The 19763-nt window shown below is 45.0% G+C and overlaps 1 protein-coding gene across 4 annotated transcripts in view; it reads right to left on the bottom strand.

The window, feature by feature from the left end:
* The window catches only part of LOC144605454 (copine-8-like), a 299949-nt gene that overhangs the window by 33801 nt on the left and 246385 nt on the right, over positions 1-19763 (bottom strand). For all 4 annotated transcript variants that reach the window (XM_078420725.1, XM_078420728.1, XM_078420727.1 and 1 more), the window contains one exon: positions 15449-15551. In XM_078420725.1, coding sequence (XP_078276851.1) covers positions 15449-15551 — 103 coding nt within the window. The remainder of the gene's footprint in view (positions 1-15448; positions 15552-19763) is intronic.

Below are 19763 nucleotides of genomic sequence, written 5' to 3'. Positions count from 1 at the left end.
AATAACCCGCAGTGATACACACTGCCGACAACAGTTTGCTGGAGTAGGTTTAAGACTGGGAATCAATGTGTTCCTTCTCTTCCCTCCCACTAGCATGGAAGCGAGCCTTTCTCAGCGACATCGTTCACTGTGCCGCCGGGCTGAAGAGGGAAGAGTTTGTAAGACAAATTTGACGCACTTCAGATCCACAGGGTCAAAATGTCAACTTAAAATTCATGACCCTGTTTGAACCATGGGTGTGATATTGAAAAATTGCAGCCTTTAAGCTAATGCTTTGTATCCGAAGCTTCATTCTCATCAACCTGACATTCAAAGCTGCTTTGAACGGTCTTTGACATGAACTCCACACTTTCCCTTGAAGCGTTCTAATACATTACATTCAACACTTTGTACGAGCAGCAACTTTTGCATTTTCACGCGAGAGACCCAATCACCAAAGAAGGTTTACAAGGACAAGTTACAAGCTCATGCCCCCGTAAAGTCATACAGTGTAGAACCAGGCCCTTCAGCCCAACTTGCCCATACTAACCAACACACCCCATCTACACGAGTCCCACCTTTCTGCATTTGGCCCATATTCCTCTAAATCTATCCTATCCAAGTACTTGTCCAAATATTTTTGTAAATATTGCAATAATACCTGCCTCAACTACCTCCTCCAGCAACTAATCTGCTCTTCTGATAGAACATAGAACCCCATCTTTGTCAGGTGTGGATATTTATTGAACACTACTGCACAGGAGAATACAAAGTGTTGGAGTAACAGCGGGTCAGGCAGCATCTCTGGGGAAAGGGAGTAGGTGGCGTTTCATGTCGGGACCCTCTGATGCGGGCCTGGATCTCGTTAAGGTGGGGGCAGAGGGGTACACAGGTAAGGCTTCTGTTGAGGACCGGCCATTCTGCATCTGAAAGAAGGAGGTCACGGTGGGGGGGGGGGTGTAAAAACATGGCACGGATGAGGTCTGGGATCGGAGGGCGGCAGAGGGATGGAAGGAGGCTGGGAGGGTATTACTGTGGAGGTGATAGGGGTTGACAGGTGGTGTAAGGGGCAGTGTAGGGGTGGGGATTAGGAGTGGTGTGGTTGGAGTAAGGGGAAGGGTAGCAGGGCCCAGTGGTAACATTACTGAGGTTCTCCCCCATCTCTACCCCGTTGTGAACATTGGACTTTGTCTCTGAAACTGATATGATACAAAGCTGCAAACTATATTCTGCACTCTGTATCTTCCCCTTTGCTGTAGTTTTAGTTTGGAAACAGGTCCATCGGCCCACTGAGTCCACTCTGGCCACCAATCACACACACACTAGCCCTATTCTAGACACCACAGACAATTTACCAAAGCCAACTAACCTACAAACCCACACGTCTTTGGAGTGTGGGAGGAAACCGGAGCACCCGGAGAAAACCCACACGGTCACAGAGAGAACGTGCAAGCTCCATACAGACAGCACCCGTGGTCAGGGTCTAACCCGGATCTCTGGCGCTGTAAGGCAGCAGCTCCACCCGCTGTGCCACTGTGCAGGCCTCGACATGTTGGAATTGAGTTTGACTTGATTGTATTTATGTTTGGCATTATCTGATCTTTTCGGAGAGCATGCAAAACAAACTTTTCACTGTACCTCGGTACACGCGACAGGAATAAACTTAAACCACCCCTCATCCTCCTGCACTCCAAGGAATAAAGTCCTAGCCTGCTCAATCTCTCCCTGTAGCTCAGGCCCTTGAGTCCTGGCAACATTGTCGTGAACCTTCTCTGCACTCGTTCTAGCTGAATGGAATCTTTAGCAAATTTGCAGATGATACAAAGCTAGGTGGCAGTGTGAACTGTGAGGAAGATGCTATGAGGTTGCAGGGTGACTTGGACAGGTTGTGTGAGTGGGCGGATGCATGGCAGATGCAGTTTAATGTAGATAAGTGTGAGGTTATCCACTTTGGTGGTAAGAATAGGAAGGCAGATTATTATTTGAATGGTGTCAAGTTAGGAAAAGGGGACGTACAACGTGATCTGGGTGTCTTAGTGCATCAGTCACTGAAAGGAAGCATGCAGGTACAGCAGGCAGTGAAGAAAGCCAATGGAATGTTGGCCTTCATAACAAGAGGAGTTGAGTATAGGAGCAAAGAGGTCCTTCTGCAGTTGTACAGGGCCCTAGTGAGGCTGCACCTGGAGTACTGTGTGCAGTTTTGGTCTCCAAATTTGAGGAAGGATATTTTTGCTATTGAGGGCATGCAGCGTAGGTTTACTTGATTAATTCCCGGAATGGCGGGACTGTCATATTTTGAAAGACTGGAGCGACTGGGCTTGTATACACTGGAATTTAGAAGGATGAGAGGGGATCTTATCGAAACGATTAAGATTATTAAGGGGTTGGACATGTTAGAGGCAGGAAACATGTTCCCAATGTTGGGGGAGTCCAGAACCAGGGGCCACAGTTTAACAATAAGGGGTAGGCCATTTAGAACAGAGATGAGGAAAAACTTTTTTAGTCAGAGAGTTGTGAATCTGTGGAATTCTCTGCCTCAGAGGGCAGTGGAGGCCAATTCTCTGAATACATTCAAGAGAGAGCTGGATAGAGCTCTTAAGGATAGCGGAGTCAGGGGGTATGGGGAGAAGGCAGGAACGGGGTACTGATTGAGAATGATCAGCCATGATCACATTGAATGGCGGTGCTGGCTCGAAGGGCCGGTTGGCCTCCTCCTGCACCTATTGCCTATTGTCTATTGTCTATTAACCAATGGCTTCAAGGAATCGTGTGGGTTTAAGGCTTAGTGAGCAAGATGCCAAAGAAGGTACCAGACCAGTCGTCGCCAGTATCAGAAGCAGCACCAGCTTGACTTGAGCAGCGGTAACGGGCATCGTTCACAACAAATACTCTGGTTTCATTTTGAAAAGTCACTTCGCCACAGCAATGTAAAGGTGACTTTTACTTCCTTTCCCAGCCGGTGAAAAGGGCACCCAAATCAGCGGCAATAAAGCTACTCCCCTGAAACAGAGGAAGAATTTGAGTGGACATCAATTCTCCATCAATGATCCAGCTGAAACGAGCATTTAAAAAACAATTCACCAACATCCACATGGAATCAATGAAAAGTAAGCGGGGAGCTGGACTTGTGGCTCAAAGGGCTCACGGCTTCAGAGAGCTATTGTACATTCGAAAGGCCTCAACATCAGATTAGCTTGTGTGCAGAGGGATCTTGGGGTCCAAGCCCATAGCTCTCTGAAAGTGGCCACAGAAGTAGATAATGGCGGCAAGAAGGCATACCGGTTCTGTGTTATCCACTTTCTCATCCACTTCGTACACACCAGGGAAAATTTACAGAGGGCCGATTAACCTACAAACCCGCACGTCTTTGGGATGTGGGAGGAAACAGGAGCACCCGGAGGAAACCCACATGGTCTCAGGGAGAATGTGAAAACTTCACACAGGCAGCAACTGAGGTCAGGCTCGAACCCGGGTTTCTTAAGCCGTGAGGCAGCAGCTCTACCTGCTGCGCCACTGTGCCGCCTTTCTTACCCGATCTGTGTGACTAGACTCAGAACTGTGTGGTTGCCTCTGAATCGCCCTCCGTGAAAGCTTCGCACAACACACAGTTGAAGGGCACAAAATGCTGGAGTAACTCAGCGGGACAGGCAGCATCTCTGCAGAGAAGGAATGGGTGGCGTTTCGGGTCGAGCCCCTTCTTCATGTCTGCAGTTCCTTCCTACACAGTTGAAGGGCAGTTAGAAATGGAGTAATAACTCCTCTGGCCAGTGACAATGATATCCGGTGATCAATAAAAGCAATACCAGGGGATAATGTGCTCTTTAGATTCAGCTGAACAGATATCTTAATGGCAGGAACTTTAAATAAATACTCACAGAGTCATACAGCTCGGAAGCTTGTCCATACTGAATGGTTGATGGAATTTAATACAGAGAAATGTGAGGTGTTACACATTCTGGGATGTCGAACAAGGGCAGGACCTACACAGTGAATGGTGGGCCTCTGGGGAGTGTGGTAGAGCAGAGGGATCTAGGAGTGCAGGTGCATGATTCCTTGAAGGTCGAGTCGCAGGTAGATAAGGTGGTCAAAAAGGCTTTTGGCACATTGGCCTTCATCAGTCAGAGTATTGTATAGATGTTGGGAGGTCCTGTTGCATTTGTGTAACATGTTGGTGAGATGGCATTTCGAGTATTGTGTTCAGTTCTGGGCACCATGTTATAGGAAAGATATTGTCAAGCTTGAAAGGGTTCAGAGAAGATTTACGAGGATGTTGCCAGGACTAGAGGGACTGAGCTATAGGGAGAGATTAAGTAGGCTGGGTTTCTATTCATTGGAGTGCAGGAGGATGAAGGGTGATCTTATAGAGGTGTATAAAATCATGTGAAGAATAAATTGGGTAGATGCACAGAATCTCTTGGCCAGAGTAGGGGAATCGAGGACCAGAGGACATAGGTTCAAGGTGAAGGGGAAAAGATTTTAATAGGAATCTGAGGGATAAATTTTTCACACAAAAGATGGTGGGCTTTATGGAACAAGCTGCCAGAGGAGGTAGTTGAGGCTGGGACTGTCCCAACGTTTAAGAAACAGTTAGACAGGTACATGGATAGGACGTTTGGAGGGATATGGACCAAACGCAGGCAGGTGGGACTAGTGTAGCTGGGACATGTTGGTCGGTGTGGGCAAGTTGGGCCGAAGGGCCTGTCTCACACTGTATCACTCTTTGACTCTATGACTCTACTGGCCAAAATTTCACATCTAAGCTGGTCCCATTTGCCTGCATTTGGCCCTTGTCCCTCTAAATCTTCCCTATCCCTTCTTTATCTGTCCAAATGTCCCTTAAATGTCATTATTGTACCTACCTCCTCTGGCCAATAATTTGACTGGTTCATCTGAATCAAGATGAAAATCTGCATTTACATCACAGAGCTACATTTAGTTTAAGCAACTGTTTTTTTTAAAATCTATTCTCACCTGCGTAAAATATAACATTATCTGCATTATGTATTATAAAGAAGTCAATAATAAAGTGCGTCAGACTTCTGATTCTTTCCTCATTTGATTTGCTTGGCTTCAGATGGAATAAGAACTGATGCTCTACGATACAGTGGTAAAGAGGATGTTATTGTATGCTTGCCTTCATTGTCTCGACATCATGTTTCGGCACAGATATTGTGGGCTGAAGGACCTGTTTTTGTGCTGTACTTTTCTATGTCCTAGGCAGAGAACTATATTCTGCACACTGTACCTTCCTTCCCCTTTGCTCTTGTGCTTGAGTTTGACTTGATTGTATTTAGTAATGATATATATGAACTGTTTGGATAGCAGGCAGCACATAAACTTTCACTGTAGCTCAGTGCATGTGACAATAATAAACCTAAACCTAAAATCTAAGAAACAAATAAAAAAAGCATTAAGCCGGGAGCACAATGTTAAATGTCAGAAAGCAATAGCATTGCATGCTGAGCGAGCAAGCTAGCCTCAATTACACTGGGTATATGCACTCTGGCTTAAGTGCTGATTTAACATTGGACATAGCGCAGCCAGAATTATTTTGAGTTCAAAGAACGATAAAACTACTACTTCTTCATGGCTGTGTCTCTATTATAGGAGCCGACATGCGCTGTGAGCCATCCTGTGTCTTCCGGTCGAATAATGAAATTCCAGCCTGCCGGATTAACTCCGGGCAGGCAAATCCTCTCCTTTGATAAGAAACACTTTCACTGATATTCATAGTGAATGCAGCAGTACTGACAGGAATATCAGCCTTCATTTTGCTAATCACAGTCACAGCGGCGGTGATTTAACAAACACCGTGAAATTAAACTGAAACAAAACTTTGTGCCATTCACGATCGATCGATATTGACCTGACAACACCAATTACAATCACAGAATGTTGATTCAATCTCATATCTGCAGTGGCCACATGTTAATCTAAGCATAAACTGTGACTAATTCAGTTCTTTTACTCAGTACTTTTATTGTCGACACAAAGGAGCCAGTACACCCGGGGGGGGGGGGGGGGGGGAGGGGAGAGGGGGGGGCGCAGCACGGGGGGAGAGGGGGGGCGCAGCACAGTGGTGCAGTGGTAGAGTTGCTGCCTCACAGCATCAGAGATCCGGGTTCGATCCTGCATGGGTGCTGTCTGTATGGAGTTTGTACATTTTCCCTGTGACCACGTGGGTTTTCTCCGGGTGCTCCGGTTTCCTCCTCACACTCCAAAGACGGACATGTTTGTAGGTTAATTGGCTTCAGTGAAGATTGTAAGTTGTCCCTAGTGTGTAGGATAGTGTTTGGGTACCAGGATTGCTGGTCTCGGTGGGCCGAAGGGCCTGTTTCTGCATTGTATCTCTAAACTAAAACTAAACATTGTTCCTTGGTGTTGGTGTCTACAACGATTCATATAAGCTGCCGATGCACTCAAGACCCTGACACCCTAATTTAATTATTTATTTTTTATTTTTAAAACTTTTATATTAAAAAATTTTAAATTTTGAAAATGTAGATGTAACTTGTTAGAGATGCTGGTCCACCATACGCTAGTGCACACTGTCACAAATAAAGCACTGTTTTTACCTATTACTGAATTTAATCGTTCTATGATCAACTCCACTGTCTAGTCTTCATCTTCAGACTTTAGAGATGCAGTGTGGAAACAGGCCCTCGAACCACCAAATCCGTGCTGACCAGAGATCCCCGTACACTAACACTATCCAACACACTAAGGACAATTTGCAATCTTTACAGAAGATAATTAGCTTACAAACCCTTGCAGTCCCTCTCTCTCTCCACCCCACCCCTACTCTAGTCTTCCTGCAAGTTTCACTGTTCATATCCATATATCTCTAAAAATTGGCCTCCACTGCCGCCTGTGGCAATGAATTCCACAGATTCACCACCCTCTGGCAAAATAAATTCCTACCCATCTCCTTTCTAAATATATGTTCTTTCATTCTGAGGCTGTGCCCTCTGGTCCTAGACTCGCCCACGTATGTTTTCGGTCGTTTGTCAAGATATTGAACAGCCCAACTATGACTTACCAAATAACTAAATAACTTACTGCACAAAGCTCCAGTTATTTGATGATTAAAATCTTATCAATTATCCCAATAAATATCATAAAGATAAGAAGCTTAAATAGTTTCACCATATTCGGCTTAAAATCCCTGCCGCTTGAGAATCATTCAAATCACTCCCATGAGAAATCACAGCAGAAAGTGTTCTGTGCTCCGTTTAACATACTGCCTATCTCAGTCAAGTAAAACATGTGTAATCGATTTTACTTTAAACGAAGTAAAAGCTAACTGGTTAATTTGCTCAAGGGACTTCCATACTGATTATGTTTAAACTTGCAATCTCACATAACATATATTTGTGAATCTATGCTACATCCTGTTACATTATGAACATCTGCCATTGTTATCAAGAACAAACCAGGGTGCATTTTGTAAGAGAGAGTCTTAGTACCAGGAAAGAGGGAGAGAGAGGAAGAGAGGGGGGGAGAGAGAGGGGGAGAGGGAGGGGGAGAGGGAGGGGGAGGGGGAGGGGGAGGGGGAGGGAGGGGGAGAGGGAGGGGGAGAGGGAGGGGGAGAGGGAGGGGGAGAGGGAGGGGGAGAGGGAGGGGGAGAGGGAGGGGGAGAGGGAGAGGGAGAGGGAGAGGGAGAGGGAGAGGGAGAGGGAGAGGGAGAGGGAGAGGGAGAGGGAGAGGGAGAGGGAGAGGGAGAGGGAGAGGGAGAGGGAGAGGGAGAGGGAGAGGGAGAGGGAGAGGGAGAGGGAGAGGGAGAGGGAGAGGGAGAGGGAGAGGGAGAGGGAGAGGGAGAGGGAGAGGGAGAGGGAGAGGGAGAGGGAGAGGGAGAGGGAGAGGGAGAGGGAGAGGGAGAGGGAGATTCCAACAGGAGTGGGGGGGAATAATGGAACAGACACAGCTGCAAATACAAAGCACAGCAGCAGCATCTCTGAAGAGATAAGAACAAACAAAGTTGACACCATCAGATGATGTCCGAACTTTCGAGTACTTGGTGCACGTGACAATAAACTAAACTAAAGTGAATTGAGCATTTTCTTTTTGAGTAAATACTGAACGTCGCATAATTCTTAATGTATTTGACAGTTGGTGAATGTTGTAGTGGCAACTACAAAAGGGAACTAGCATCTGATAGGAAACTAATCAACACCCGTAGATTTTTCATCCTTGATCTTCTGAAACTCATCAAGGTAGCTGCTGTTCCAGACTTTAGAGATACCGTGCGGAACAGGCCCTATGGGCCACTGAGTCTGTGCCGACCAGCGATCACCCTGTACACTAGCACCATCCTACACACTAGGGACAACTTACAATTTTACCAAAACCAATTAACCTGCAAACCTGTAGGGCTTTGGAGTGTGGGAGGAAACCGGAGCACCCAGAGTAAACCCACACAGTCACGGGGGAATGCACAAACTCCATACAGACAGTACACGTAGTCAGGATCGAACCAGGTCCTAGAGTGCATTTGGAACGAGCTGCCGGAGGAGGTAGTTGAGGTAGGTACTGTAACAGCATTTAAAAGATAATCAATGAAGTTCCTGAAACTTGGTTCTCATCACTGCTGCGCTTCATGTCTCACTCTACCTTTAGGCTTTGTCTGTGGTTCCCCGTAACCACATCAGCACAATCCACATCCCTATTTACTAGTTATTAGCCCTCACTATTCTTTCCCCTACAACAAACAGCATTTAAAAGATACCTGGGTAGGAAAGATTTAGCGGGCTTTGGGCCTAATGCGTGTAGATGGGTCATCATGATCAGTACGGAGGAGTTAGGCTGAAGGGCCTATTTCTGTACTGTGTGACTCCAACACTCTCAGTCCTGAATCGTTCATGTGTTTTCAGTAGTGTGACGGTCGGGACATGTTGGCAAGTCTAGAGAGCTAACGTGATGGTACAGCTTGTGGCCAGCTCCCAGCTGATCCAAGACATAGATCCACAGATCCCGCACCATCCGAGACCCCAGCCCAGAGGTAACATATTTATTTACACCCTTTCTCCTCTCCCCATCAGTCAATCCTCACTGCATGAAAGTACATTGCCCACAATCCCATGTGCTTTACTGTTTAGGGCAGCACAGTGGCACAGCGGTAGAGTTGCTGCCTTACAGCACCAGAGACCCGGGTTCGATCATGACCACGGGCGCTGTTTGTACAGAGTTTCTACGTCCTCCCTCCCTGTGACTGCATGGGTTTTCTCTGGGTGCTCCGGTTTCCTCCCACACTCCAAAGACGTACAGGTTTGTAGGTTATTTGGCTTCAGTAAAATTGTAAATTGTCCCTAGTGTGTAGGGACAAGTGTGTACTAGTGTACGGGATGTAAATTGTCCCTAGTGTGTCCCTAGTGTGCGTACTAGTGTACGGGATGATCGCTGGTCGGCGCGGACTCAGTGGGCCTGTTTCCACGCTATATCTCTAAAGACTAAACTTCAAGACAGTACCTTGTCAAAGACTTTCTTATAGTCCGAAAAGCAATGTTTCTGTTAGTTACAGCCTCAAGAAAAGCTTGAATATATTTGTCAAACATGAATTCCCTGTTGACTTTGCTCAATCTTATTATGATTTTCCATGTATCTTGTTTAACTTTGGTTTATTAAGTCCCATTTAGTTATTTGATTTTGAAGCAAGTTACATTGATCTCGTGGACAATGCATCGATGAGTTGTGTTAACTTGTTGGTGATAGCATTTTAATCAGGCAGCTTCCCATTTATTGATACCAAATGCTAAGATGTAAAGGACTTTTCTCAAGATAAGGTAAACCTTTTATCGAGATCTGAATCAATCCTAATCTTATTTACTCCGCACTATAAGTTAACTAGCAACATCTTCACTGTTGTTTTTGAAGCAGGAATAACATTATTCACAATATTGAAGAGGACAGAAATTCAAAGTAGCTTTCCATTTAAAGTTTTTTTTCACTTATGATTAATAAGCATAAGCGGTTATTGCAAATTGTCTTCCCATGGTTATGAAGATTTTCAACACGATGCCATCCGTCTGACTTTTTGTTAGTGAATTCAAGTCACTTCCCGAAAGTGGATTTAAGGAATATGCTATGGCCACCAAAGATACTAGAAGAACAAGATGAACCACTCCGTTGAAATCCCCAAATACTGAAGTGTTTATTCACAAAATGCTGGAGTAACTCAGCAGGTCAGGCAGCATCTCAGGCTCCTGAGATGCTGCCTGACCTGCTGAGTTACTCCAGCATTTTGTGAATAAATACCTTCGATTTGTACCAGCATCTGCAGTTATTTTCGTATACTGAAGTGTACGCAAAGGAGCCATTTTAGTAGGCAAAACCCACTGTTCGTTCAGCCTCTCGCAGTGTAATCAGTGTTTTGGGGGAACAGTATGTGTGATGATACCATTAAAATGCAGAATACATCTCATCTATCAATTCACAGATTTTTGGTATTTTTCTTTTAAAATGTTTCTGCAAGTTTCTGCCTACTAAGATGGCGTCATGACATACTATGGTTTTTAGGTCTATCTTGTTCCTCTAGTATCTTTGATGGCCACCATGACAGTCTGAAAAATTCCAAAGCAAGCTCAACAAAATCAAGAAAATCGTTAAACAGCCTCAAATTCTATTAGGTGTTGTGAACAATTAACGGCTGTCAGTGAGCTACATTTAATGTAGTTTGGTTCAGAGATACAGCATGGGAACTTGCCCTTCGGCCCATTGAGTCCACGTCGAACATTGATCACTCATTCACACTAGCTCTGCATTCCCACTTTCTCTTCCACTCCCTATCCACGAAGGGGCAATTTACAGAGGGCCGATCAACCTACAAACCCGCACGTCTTTGCGATGTGGGAGGGAAACAGAGCACCCGGAGGAAACCCAAGCAGGCACAGGGAGAACGTGCAAACTCTGTTGTTGTTGTTGTTGTTGTTGTTGTTGTTCGTCCTTCGGGTTCGAAGATGACCATGACTTCACTTTCAGTTGGAGGATTGGTGACTGTGGGTCCGGAAGTGACTGGTGAGGCCAATCCGGGCCCGGAAGGCACGCCCACACGTAGGACACAAGTGGATGGGTGCTGCAGTGGAAGTGGAGGTAGCACGGGCCTTGCGCGTGGTGCGTTTCCTCTGGGCCTCTGCAGTGCGTCTGTTCTCTGCTGCACGGGCTCCTGTGGTGAGCTTGCTACGCCAGGTTGGACGGTCCAGAGCAAGAGACTCCCAAGTGCTGAGGTTGATGTCCAAGTCTTTGAGGGACACTTTGAGGCAGTCATTAAACCGTTTCTTCTGTCCTCTTACTGAGCGCTTGCCCCGACACAGTTCTCCATACAGAAGCTGTTTTGGCAGTCGACTCTCGGGCATTCTGACGACATGGCCTGCCCATCTGGCTTGGGCTTTCCGTAGGCAAACTCTACACCGTCAGCATCTCAGGTCAGGATGGAACCCAGGTCTCTGGTGCAGAGAGGCAGGGGGTCTACCAGCTGTGCCACTGTGTAGCATGTGGAGCACTATCCTCAGTTTTGGAAATCTGCTACAGGAAAATGCCATTAAACTAGAAAGAGTGCAGAGAAGATTTACGAGGATGTTGTCAGGACTCGAGGCCCTGAGTTATAGTGGGAGGCCGCACATGCTAGGACTTTATTCCTTGGAGAATGAGGGTCAATCTTGTCGAGCTGTATAAAATCATGATTGGAATAGATAGGGTAAATGCACAGTCTTTTATCCAGGGTAGAGGAATCAAGAACCAGAGGAAATGTGGTTTAAGGTGAGAATGGAAAGATTTAATAAGAACCTTTTTACTCAGAGGGTGGTAGATATATGGACCGAGCTGACAGAGGACGTAGATGGGGCAAGTAATATCACAACATTTAAGTAGGTAATTTCGCAATGTTTAGGAAACATTTAGATAGTACGTGGATAAGATAGATTTAGAGGGATATAGGTCAAATGCAGGTAGGTGGGACTAATGTAGATGGGGCATGTTGATCGGTGTGGGTAACTTGGGCCGAAGGGCCCGTTTTCACGCTATATGGTCCTATGATTACAAGCATTTAAAAGACATTTGGACAGGTACATGGATAGGAGAGGTTTAGAGGGGATTGGTCAAATGTGGCCAGGTGGATCGAGGGTAGATGGGGCATATTGGTTGGCATAGGTGGGATGGGCCGAAGGGCCTGTTTCTGTGCCGTGTGATTCTATAACTCTCGCTCAACGATCTGTTTATCCTCTGCTTCCTGTGAAGCAATCGCTCAAGTTATTTCTCTCTCTCCTTTACAATATCCAGCTGTGGTAATCTTGCACAGGAATTCCCATTTGGCAACCCGATAAACTCTTACTTAGATCACCCGCCAGCAGTGACATGAAGAATAGATAAGTTACCGGAGCTCCTGCTTTGATATATGGAAGGACTCCCAGGTAGTGGGGCTCCTGACACCACCTCTTCCCTTGTCTCTGTAAGTACCAGAGCCTATGTGTTTCATTACCAATCAATCTTTGAATGTGGCCAGTTTAACAGCTACAACCTTCCTGCTGATATCGTTTGGATTATGTGGATTATTTTAATTTCCCTTTATGAGAATCTAATCTCGGTGTTCATGATAGGGGCACTGAGTATCTTTAGACTTTACTTTAGACTTTAGAGATACAGTGCGGAAACAGGCCCTTCGGCCCACCGAGTCCGCGTCGACCAGCGATCCCCGTACATAGAGTCATAGTCATAGAGTGATACAGCATGGAAACAGGCCCTTCGGCCCAAATCACCCACACCGGCCAACATGTCCCAACTACACTAGTCCCACCTGCCCGCGTTTGGTCCACATCCCTCCAAACCTGTCCTATTCATTCATGTACCTGTCTAACTGTTTCTTAAACGTTGGGATAGTTCCAGCCTCAACAACCTCCTCTGGCAGCATGTTCCATACACCCACCATACTTTGTGTGGAGAAAGTTACCCCTCAGATTCCCATTAAATCTTTTCCCCTTCACCATAAACCTATGTCCTCTGGTTCTCGTTTCACCTACTCTGGGCAAGAGACTCTACACATCTATGGGCAAGATACACTCACGCCATCTTACACACGAGGGGCAATGTACAATTTTACCGAAGCCAATTAGCCTACAAGCCTGCCTTGTCGTGCTGTGGCATGAATATTGTCTTTCTCAAGTCATGGAACATTATTTCATTACTTATGCTGAAAGAAGGAAATAAATTAAACAGTGAATTAACAATGGTATAATTTTCTTTCTCAGCTGAAAAGATAATTTTAATATTTCAGACATTAAACGTCAAGTGAAATTTGCTCTTATGTGAAATCAATGTCAGAGTTTTGAATTCAGATTCAAAGATGAAACTGCAGATGATGTTTTACATAATTTATACTTCAGTTTTGTATGTAGATTGCAGCATAAATTATGGGGTAAATAACGGCGTGATATTTGCACAGTGGGTTTCGTTGTCAGGTGAGCAGATGCCAAGAGGCTGAATATTCCTTGATCTAATGTGATGGGTGTGGTTTGACCCTGGGGAACATCCTGAACCATAGCTGCAAATCTTTATGGAGGTTTTTTTTAAGTAAGATATTTTTAAAAAGTCAATCGTTGCAGACTTTCACAAAACTGCCTTAAAACCGACATACTCAAAGACTTTGTGGAAACAAGGAATTGCAGATGCTGGTTAAAAATACAAAAAAATAAGTCAAAACGTGCTGGAGTAAATCAACTGGTCCGGCAGCATCTCTGGAGAACACGGACAGGTGATGTTTTTTTGGGTTGAGACCCTTCTTCAAACTGATCAAGAGTTGGGAAATAAAGAACCAGAGGACATAGGTTTAAGGTCAGGGGGGAAAGATTTAATAGGAACCTGAGGCGTAACCTTTTTACACAAAGGGTGGTGGGCGTGTGGAACGAGCTGCCAGAGGAGATAGTTGAGGCAGGCTCTATTGCAACATTTAAGAACCATTTAGACAGGTACATGGATAGGACAGGTTTGGTGGGATATGGGCCAAACACGGGCAGGTGGGACTAGAGTAGATGGGACATGATCGACGGGGAGGACAAGTTGGGCTGAAGGGCCTGTTTCCACTCTGTATGACTCTAAATCTAAAAAAGTGAATTCAAAGTGTATCTGAGTACCAGTAAAAATAATATCCGATAGTCTGGAAATTTGTCCAGTCTGGTCTTGATGTACTGGGTTTCATTTCAAGTTTAAAATGTCACCTGCTTTAATTCAATTCACGTACCATCAAAGCAGCCTAATCAGCTGTTAATCAACCATTTGAGCCTGATGACACTTAAGGGTCCAAGGGGTGGTCTAAGTCCAAACATGCGCCATTAACAGCTTATATATGGGTCACTTCAGTGTACCAGCAGTGTTCAAATCAACAAATAATAACAAAAACTGCAGCCAGTAATGGTATTAAGATTACAGGAAAGATATTGAAGTGATGAGTGGGGTAACATATGATGGCTCTGGACTTGTACTTGCTGGAGTTTAGAAGGATTAGGAAGGACCTCATTGAAACTTACTGACTAGTGAAAGGTCTGGATGGAGTGGATGTGGAGAGGATGTTTCCACTAGTGGGAGAGTCTAGGACGAAGAGGGCACAGCCTCAGAATAAAAGGATGTACCTTTATAAAGGTGAACAGGAGGAATTTCTTTGGAGGGTGGCGAATCTGTGGATGCATTGCCACTAGGCGGCTGTGGAGGCCAAGTCAATAGATATTTTTAAGGTGGAGATTGATAGATTCTTGATTAGTACAGGTATCAGGGGTTATGGGGGCAAAGGCAGAAGAATGGGGTTGAGAGGGAAACATCGATCAGCCATGATTGAATGTGTGGGAAGGAACTGCAGATGCTGGTTTAAACCGAAGATAGACACAAAAAGCTGGAGTAACGCAATGGGACAAGCAGCATCTGTGGAGAGAAGGAATGGGTGATGTTTCGGGTCGAGGGAGTAGATGTGATGGGCTGAATGCCCTAATTCTGCTCCTAGAATTTATGAACTTATGAACTGCTGCAGATAATGCATTGGTTTTATGAGACATAGGGAACTGCAGAAGCTGATTTACAAAAAAAGACACCAAGCGCTGGAGTAACTCAGTGGGTCAGGCAGCATCACTGGAGAATGTAGACAGGTGACGTTTTGGGTCAGGACTCAAGAAGGGTCCCAACCCGAAATGTCACCTACCTGTATCCATGTTCCCCAGAGATGCTGCCTGACCCACCGAGTTACTCCAGCATAATGTATTTGGTTTGTTTTATTTTACTTTTCCTCAAATAAGTGATTCCTTATTTCATCACTGCAATAACACAGTTTTGTTTCAACAGGCTTATTTCCAACAAGCAATAGAAGATCTTGAGTTGGATTACCATTTTCAAGTATACATACTTCAGGAGAAACTAAATGAGTCCAAGGTTGGATCTCAGCAGGACTCAATTCACACTGAATATGTTGTAATGGGTGACAGGAATAAATAGGACTTACATTAACAATAGCTTCTTTAGTCTGCGCCATGTCTGAGATTACTCCGTCTGTTATAATGAGGAGAACAAAGTACTGTGAGCCGTCTTGTATTGCTGCTGCGTATCTGTAACAAACAGACAAAATGGGTATTAGTAAGTAACGTGGACAATTATCCCTTCTGGGTAAAGTTCCTGCATATCTGGCTGCATAATGCAAGCCAGTGACCTGGCTGGGAGCAAAGATAACAAGGCACACTGATTTACATCAACACAAAGTAAGTGCCCACTTCACACAAATTATTCATTCCGCCAGGCTTCGAAAGACGAGGGTTTGACTTTATCAATATCTAGTGATTCTCCTGTGGCCAGACATAATCGCTCTATCACTGCAAGAAAAGGTGAGAGGAACAAAATGCTGGAGTAACTCAGCGGCCCTGGCGGCATCTCTGGATGGAAAGAATGGGTGACCTTTTGGGTAGAGACCCTTCTTCAGGCTGAAGAGGGGTCTCGACCCGAAACGTCACCCATTCCTTCTCTCCAGAGATGCCGCCAGGCCCGCTGTGTTTCTCCTGCATTTTGTGTCTATCTTCGGTTTAAACCAGCATCTGCAGTTGCTTCCTGCAATGAAAGTGAGAAGAATTTGCCCTTGAATGCAGGGAGGAGCTGTGAGAGTCAGAGGGGGCATCGAGGTGGCACTAGGTTCTTCCCTTTAATGTGACATTGGTTTACATCCATCTGTGCCACTGTGCCAAGCGATGAGGTGTGTGCAAAGTGGGCAACAAAGGGCTTTTCTAATAGTCATACAGAAACGTGGTCTTTTACCCAGTGCAGGAGAATCGAAAACCAGAGGACAACAAGGGTGGTGGGTGAATAGAACAAGTTGCCAGAGGAGGTAGTTGAGGCAGGTACTATCAACGTGTTTAAGAAATATTCAGACAGTTCATAAGTTATAGGTGCAGTATTAGGTCAATGGTCCCATCAAGTCTACTCCGCCATTCAATCATGGCTGAAACAGCTTTCCCTCCCAACCCCATTCTCCTGCCTTCTCCCCATAATCCCTGACACCTTTACTATTCAAGAATCTGTCATTCTGTGCCTTAAAAATACTCAAATATGGGTTTGGAGGGATATGGGCTACATCAGGCAGGTGGGACTAGTGTTGATGGGGGCATGTTGGTCGGCATGGGCAAGTTGGGCCGAATGGCCTGTTTCCATCCTGTATATAGATGACATGAGATTTTAATACACATTTTCATTTGTTCCTTTAAAGTAAGAATGGTGTTACAATTTAATAATTTAAACCTGCAGATTCAAAATACTTTTGTAAATTCGTGGATGATTGTGCACTGTTGTTACTATAAATATGTTTGAGCAGGAGTCCAGACCTGAAACATAGCCTGCACATTTCCTCGAAAGATTTCTTAAACATTGTGATAATCCCTGTCTCAACTACCTCCTCTGGCAGATCGTTCCATACACTGTGTAAAAAAGTTGCCCCTCAGGTTCATATTAAGACTCCCCCCCTCTCACCGTAAAACTATGTCCTCTGGTTCTCGATTCTCCCACTCCTTTTATTGATCTCTTGAAGATTTAATTCTGCAAACCTGTTTCCTTTTAAACGAAAGCTAGGAGTCTTGCCAATTAAAGGAAAACCCTAAAAGAGTTAAAACAAAAGCTGATGGTGGACGAGTTTTAAGGAAAGCAAAAGAAAGAGACAGTAGGAGAGAGGGGAAATGAGGTGTAGGTGAATGGCCTGGTCAAGGAGGTTGAAAATAGCAGTGGCGAGGAGAGGGAAATCACACGGATGTACATGTACAGAGGTCTCCTTTGAGAAATAACTGGACAGGTTGCCATGGCAACACTCCAAAATGACAGACTGTGTTAGTGCAGGTCTTGCATTAAAGGACAAGAATAAACCGGGCCAAGTTAATTTGTGAAGTGTATGAAGTCCTGTAGAATAAAAGCTTCCGAAGTGCATTCAAGCTGAAAAAAATAGACCAGAACAATTCAAGTCACTTGGGCAGGTAAGGGCACAGAATGCTGCAGTATCTCATGATATGATAAATCATAATATGATAAATTTTACTCTACAAATTGAGAGGGAGAAGGGAAAATCGGAAGTGTCAGTATTACAGTATAGCAAAGGGGATTACAGAGGCATGAGGCAGGAGCTGGTCAGATTTGACTGGAAGGAGGCCCTATCAGGGAAGGCGGTGGAACAGCAATGGCAGGTATTCCTGGGAATAATGCAGTTGCAGGATCAATTTATCCCAAAAAGGAGGAAAGATTCTAAGGGGAGTAAGAGGCACCTGTGGCTGACAGGAGAAGTCAAGGACAGCATAAAAATAAAAGAAGTATAACATAGCAAAGAAGAGTGGGAAGCCAGAGGATTTGGGACTCTTTTAAAGAGCAACAGAAGATAACTAAAAAGGCAATACGGGGAGAAAAAATGAGGTACGAGGGTAAGCTAGCCAATAATATAAAGGAGGATAGTAAAAGCTTTTTTAGGTGTGTGAAGAGGAAAAATATAGTCAAGGCAAATGTGGGTCCCTTGAAGACAGAAGCTGGGGAATTTATTATGGGGAACAAGGAAATGGCAGATGGGTTGAACCGGTACTTTGGATCTGTCTTCACTAAGGAAGATACAAACAATCTTCCAGATGTTCTAGTGGCCAGAGATCCTAGGGTGACGGAGGAACTGAAGGAAATTCACATTAGGCAGGAAATGGTGTTGGGTAGACTGATGGGACTGAAGGCTGATAAATCCCCAGGGCCTGATGGTCTGCATCCCAGGGTACTTAAGGAGGTGGCTCTAGAAATTGTGGATGCATTGGTGATCATTTTCCAATGTTCTATAGATTCAGGATCAGCTCCTGTAGATTGGAGGGTAGCTAATGTTATCCAACTTTTTAAGAAAGGAGGGAGAGAGAAAACGGGAAATTATAGACCAGTTAGTTTGACATCAGTGGTGGGGAAGATGCTGAAGTCAATTATAAAAGACGAAATTGCGGAGCATTTGGATAGCAGTAAAAGGATCGTTCCGAGTCAGCATGGATTTACGAAGGGGAAATCATGCTTGACTAATCTTCTGGAATCTTTTGAGGATGTAACTAGCAAAATTGGGGAGAGCCGGTGGATGTGGTATACCTCGACTTTCAGAAAGCCTTCGACAAGGTCCCACATAGGAGATTAGTGGGCAAAATTAGAGCACATGGTATTGGGGGTGGGTACTGACATGGATAGAAAATTGGTTGGCAGACAGAAAGCAAAGAGTGGGGATAAGTGGGTCCCTTTCAGAATGGCAGGCAGTGACTAGTTGGGTACCGCAAGGTTCGGTGCTGGGACCGCAGCAATTTACAATATACATTAATGACTTGGATGAAGGGATTAAAAGTACCATTAGCAAATTTGCAGATGACACAAAGCTGGGTGGTAGTGTGACCTGTGAGGAAAATGCTATGAGGTTGCAGGGTTACTTGGACAGATTGTGTGAGTGGGCGGATGCATGGCAGATGCAGTTTAATGTGGATAAGTGAGAGGTTATCCACTTTGGTGGTAAGAATAGGAAGGCAGATTATTATCTGAATGGTGTCAAGTTAGGAAAAAGGGACGTACAATGAGATCTGGGTGTCCTAGTGCATCAGTCACTGAAATGAAGCATGCAGGTTCAGCAGGCAGTGAAGAAAGCCAATGGAATGTTGGCCTTCATAACAAGAGGAGTTGAGTATAGGAGCAAAGAGGTCCTTCTGCAGTTGTACAGGGCCATGGTGAGACCGCACCTGGAGTAATGTGTGCAGTTTTGGTCTCCAAATTTGAGGAAGGATATTCTTGCTATTCAGGGCATGCAGCGTAGGTTTACTAGGTTAATTCCTGGAATGGCAGGACTGTCATATGTTGAAAGACTGGAGCGACTGGGTTTGTATACACTGGAATTTAGAAGGATGAGAGGGGATCTTATCGAAACGTATATGATTTTAAGGGGTTGGGCACGTTAGAGGCAGGAAACATGTTCCCAATGTTGGGGGAGTCCAGAACTAGGGGCCACAGTTTAAGAATAAGGGGTAGGCCATTTAGAACTGAGATGAGGAAAAACCTTTTCAGTCAGAGAGTTGTGAATCAGTGGAATTCTCTGCCTCAGAAGGCAGTGGAGGCCAATTCTCTGAATGCATTCAAGAGAGAGCTAGATAGAGCTCTTAAGGATAGTGGAGTCAGGGGGTATGGGGAGAAGGCAGGAACGGTGTACTGATTGAGAATGATCAGCCATGATCACATTGAATGGAGGTGCTGGCTCGAAGGGCCGAATAGCCTCCTCCTGCACCTATTGTCTATTGTCTATT

Source organism: Rhinoraja longicauda, chromosome 24, assembly GCF_053455715.1.
Source record: "Rhinoraja longicauda isolate Sanriku21f chromosome 24, sRhiLon1.1, whole genome shotgun sequence".
Lineage (NCBI taxonomy): Eukaryota > Metazoa > Chordata > Chondrichthyes > Rajiformes > Arhynchobatidae > Rhinoraja > Rhinoraja longicauda.
This window is presented reverse-complemented; position numbering and strand designations above follow the sequence as displayed.